The 3,443-nt window shown below is 31.0% G+C and overlaps 1 protein-coding gene across 1 annotated transcript in view; it reads left to right on the top strand.

Annotated features, from left to right (window-relative positions):
* The window catches only part of LOC106470018 (coiled-coil domain-containing protein 93-like), a 38,245-nt gene that overhangs the window by 11,843 nt on the left and 22,959 nt on the right, over nucleotides 1-3,443 (top strand). Inside the window, 3 exon segments of the mRNA XM_013930539.2 lie at nucleotides 763-860; nucleotides 2,556-2,592; nucleotides 2,846-2,911. Of these exon segments, the coding sequence (XP_013785993.1) occupies nucleotides 763-860; nucleotides 2,556-2,592; nucleotides 2,846-2,911 (201 nt within the window).

Raw genomic sequence — 3,443 nt, 5'->3', positions numbered from 1 at the left:
TTCTCCAAAAACTAGTCTGGGTCACAATGAAAGAATAGACCATTCCAAGCTTTTACTTGTTGTTAAACAAATGTTTAAACAACTTTATTTATTCAGTTTTTAAAAAGTTGACTGGTACTTTTAAATCTTTTCACAATGTCCGAAACAAGCAATATATTACTTAATGGTTCTTACCTAACCATGTTGTTGGCCTACTTGAAATGAATATAAATATCTTAACAACCAAATCTATGTTCTTTAATTCATGTATGACTTACAAAGTATGGAATTGTTTGTATTCTCTGTATATCGAAACTGGTTGTAAAACAGTATATTTTAACTATGTATAAGAACTGTTTTATAACCTAATTCCTTAAGTTTCTGTAGCAATCTCACATAGAATATTTGTTAAACTACGTGTAATGTACGTTCATATGCCATATCAAACAATGCTTGTGTCACCACACTCGTAACAAATATTTCTCCTCAAACTTGTATACTACAAAAAACATTGCGAAAAATAACAGTGTTGAATGCTTATGAATAATATATTCCAGAGTTCGAAGGTCTTTTGTATAATGCTTTGCTTCTTTTTTGATATATTTATGTATTTTGTTTTGCTTTAAGTCCATTTTAATACACTTCAGGTGCAAGCAGCATATGTAGGCTTTGTAATGACATTAAATACAGGAGATTATGCAATTAAATTTTTTATGGTCATTGGTTTTGTGTGTGATAAGGTGTTGAATCATGCAGTTGTTGTTAATCATCTCATCCTTGAAGGAAAGTTACCGACCTAGAAGAAAATACCGTCATCAAGCTCCACACAAAATAAGAGATGAAGAAACCAGAGTCCAGACGACTCTTCTAGAATATGGAAGGTAAAATATAATATCGTGTGGGACTAGAGTCCAGACGACTCTTCTAGAATATGGAAACAATATTATATTTTACCTTCCATATTCTAGAAGAGTCGTCTGGACTCTAGTCCCACACAATATTATATTTTACCGTGGGACTAGAGTCCAGACGACTCTTCTAGAATATGGAAGGTAAAATATAATATTGTGTGGGACTAGAGTCCAGACGACTCTTCTAGAATATGGAAGGTAAAATATAATATTGTGTGGGACTAGAGTCCAGACGACTCTTCTAGAATATGGAAGGTAAAATATAATATCGTGTGGGATTTTTTTAACTAAGACTTCTAGTTTCCTTCACTCGTTACTAAATTGCAACTTAATTTTATTTATTGAATTATTAAACACTGTTTCTACAAAATAATGTCTGAGCAATTATGTTTTTTCAGAAAGTTTAAAATGTCAATTTTAAAAAAAAATAAGTCCAAGATTTATTGAACAACAAAATTTATATACTTATCCATCTTTTAAATTGGTTCCTTTTTTTTGTAAAATTTCTAGGAACTTGTAAAACTTTTAATGTACTTTTGTTTAATTGTGAAGTCTCTATTCTTAACTCCTTAAACCCGAGCGGATGCTGCTAGGGTCTGGTCAAAAATCTCGATTTACCCATCAGACGACGACGGCGTCCGATAACATTTATGTTGAAAACTAATCCAAACCATGTTATTATCTACCTTTTATAAATAGACCGTAAATTTTATAAGTTATGGTGATAATTATTAGGAGACCGTGGAAATAATTCTGGCAGAACGAGCAAAAAATTATGGGTTTAAAAAGTTAATATATACACTAGAATTTTTTGCAGTAAGTTTCTAGGATTAGAAGCTCTGGTGGTGGTTAGTATGTTAGATGTTACTTGTTAATTAGAGTCTTGGCTTAATGAAGATTGCAGACATGCTATTATTTGAAGGTTGTAAGGTCTTTCATAAGAACTATGATAATAAAAGGTGAAATTAATTTTGTTTGCATCATCCCATCATAATAGTTACAATCTTTTAGGACCTGTCACAAAAGTTAGTCTTTTAGGGCCCATCACGATAGTTACAATCTTTTAGGACCTGTCACATTAGTTAGTCTTTTAGGACCTGTCATGATAGTTAGTCTTTTAGGACCAGTCACCATAGTTAGTCTTTTAGGAGCCATCATAATAGTTACAATCTTTTAGGACCTGTCACAATATTTACAATCTTTTAGGACCTGTCACAATAGTTAGTCTTTTAGGACCTATCACAATAGTTAATCTTTTAGGACCCATCACGATAGTTACAATCTTTTAGGACCTGTCACAATAGTTACAATCTTTCAGGACCTGTCACAATTTTTACAATCTTTTAGGACCTGTCGCAATAGTTACAATCTTTCAGGGCCTGTCACAATTTTTACAATCTTTTAGGACCTGTCACATGGCATTGAAATTGATTTTCACGCTTTTGGTTTGTTTAAGTAACTAAAATATTGAGTGATAATTTATATGTTATTCACTTTGTATGAAAATCCATTGTTGAAGTATAATCTGTTGGAAACTACTAGTATATGCATATTGTTTTTGTATGTTTTTTATTAATTTTTTAACTTGTACAAAATTTCATTTTCATCTGAACTTGGTCTGATAAAATCTTTGAGAGTAACAATTTTTATTGTGTTTTTCTGTAGAAGACATGGACTTTCCCAAGCAGGAGCTTTAAAGCAGGTAAGTTTATAATGTTATTTGTGGCAAAAGCTTACGAAGCATTAACTTTTTTTTTGTTTGTTTTTTCATACATGTATCAGTTGTCAAACTCTCACGGAGAGAAAGACGGGAAAAAAGATTGTGTTGAGTGTGACACATGGGTTTAATCTTTTTTAAAGTATTTGTCAACAACAGTGTATAAGATTTATTCTTACATTTACCTCTATAAATGATATTGGAAATTTGATGAAGCTATGAGAACCTTTATTTTTAGGTGGATGGTGCAGAGACCAAAACTAAACTTACTGGTGAAGAAACTCATGAAGAAAAGGAAGAAGAGGTATTCGTTTCTTGTTTTTTTGTCTATTTACTATTTATTTATTGATTATATTTTGTATGGAATGTTCACTTTAAAGTTTGAGAGTGGTTTACATTACTCTTAGAAATTCAACAATTCAGTGTGACATTAATTTTATGGCTCGCAAGTCTACAAATATAAGAGTTTAAGAACGCCTTCTAATGATGTAATTAGTAAATTTTGAGTGTGAAAAAAAAATCGGGAACCCAAATTTAGTTCGGTTATCGCTTCAGCTTGCCTGAGTCTGAATTTCCATTATTGCACCTCCTTACCATTTTTCAAAGGTTTTACTTCAGTCCTAAACCAATTCTGAACTTCTTGCTGTTTCTCTTTGTTAAACCTCCATCAGTAACTTCAATTTTCAATTTAAGACAAAATAAAACATTTAATTTGTTAAACCTCCATCAGTAACTTCAATTTTCAATTTAAGACAAAATAAAACATTTAATTTGTTTAACCTCCATCAGTAACTTCAATTTTCAATTTAAGACAAAATAAAACATTTAATTTGTTT

The sequence above is a fragment of the Limulus polyphemus genome, unplaced genomic scaffold (genome assembly GCF_000517525.1).
Source record: "Limulus polyphemus unplaced genomic scaffold, Limulus_polyphemus-2.1.2 Scaffold3774, whole genome shotgun sequence".
NCBI classification, from domain to species: Eukaryota; Metazoa; Arthropoda; class Merostomata; order Xiphosura; family Limulidae; genus Limulus; species Limulus polyphemus.
Note: the sequence above shows the minus strand (reverse complement) of the source record. Positions and strands in the feature narration are given on the sequence as shown.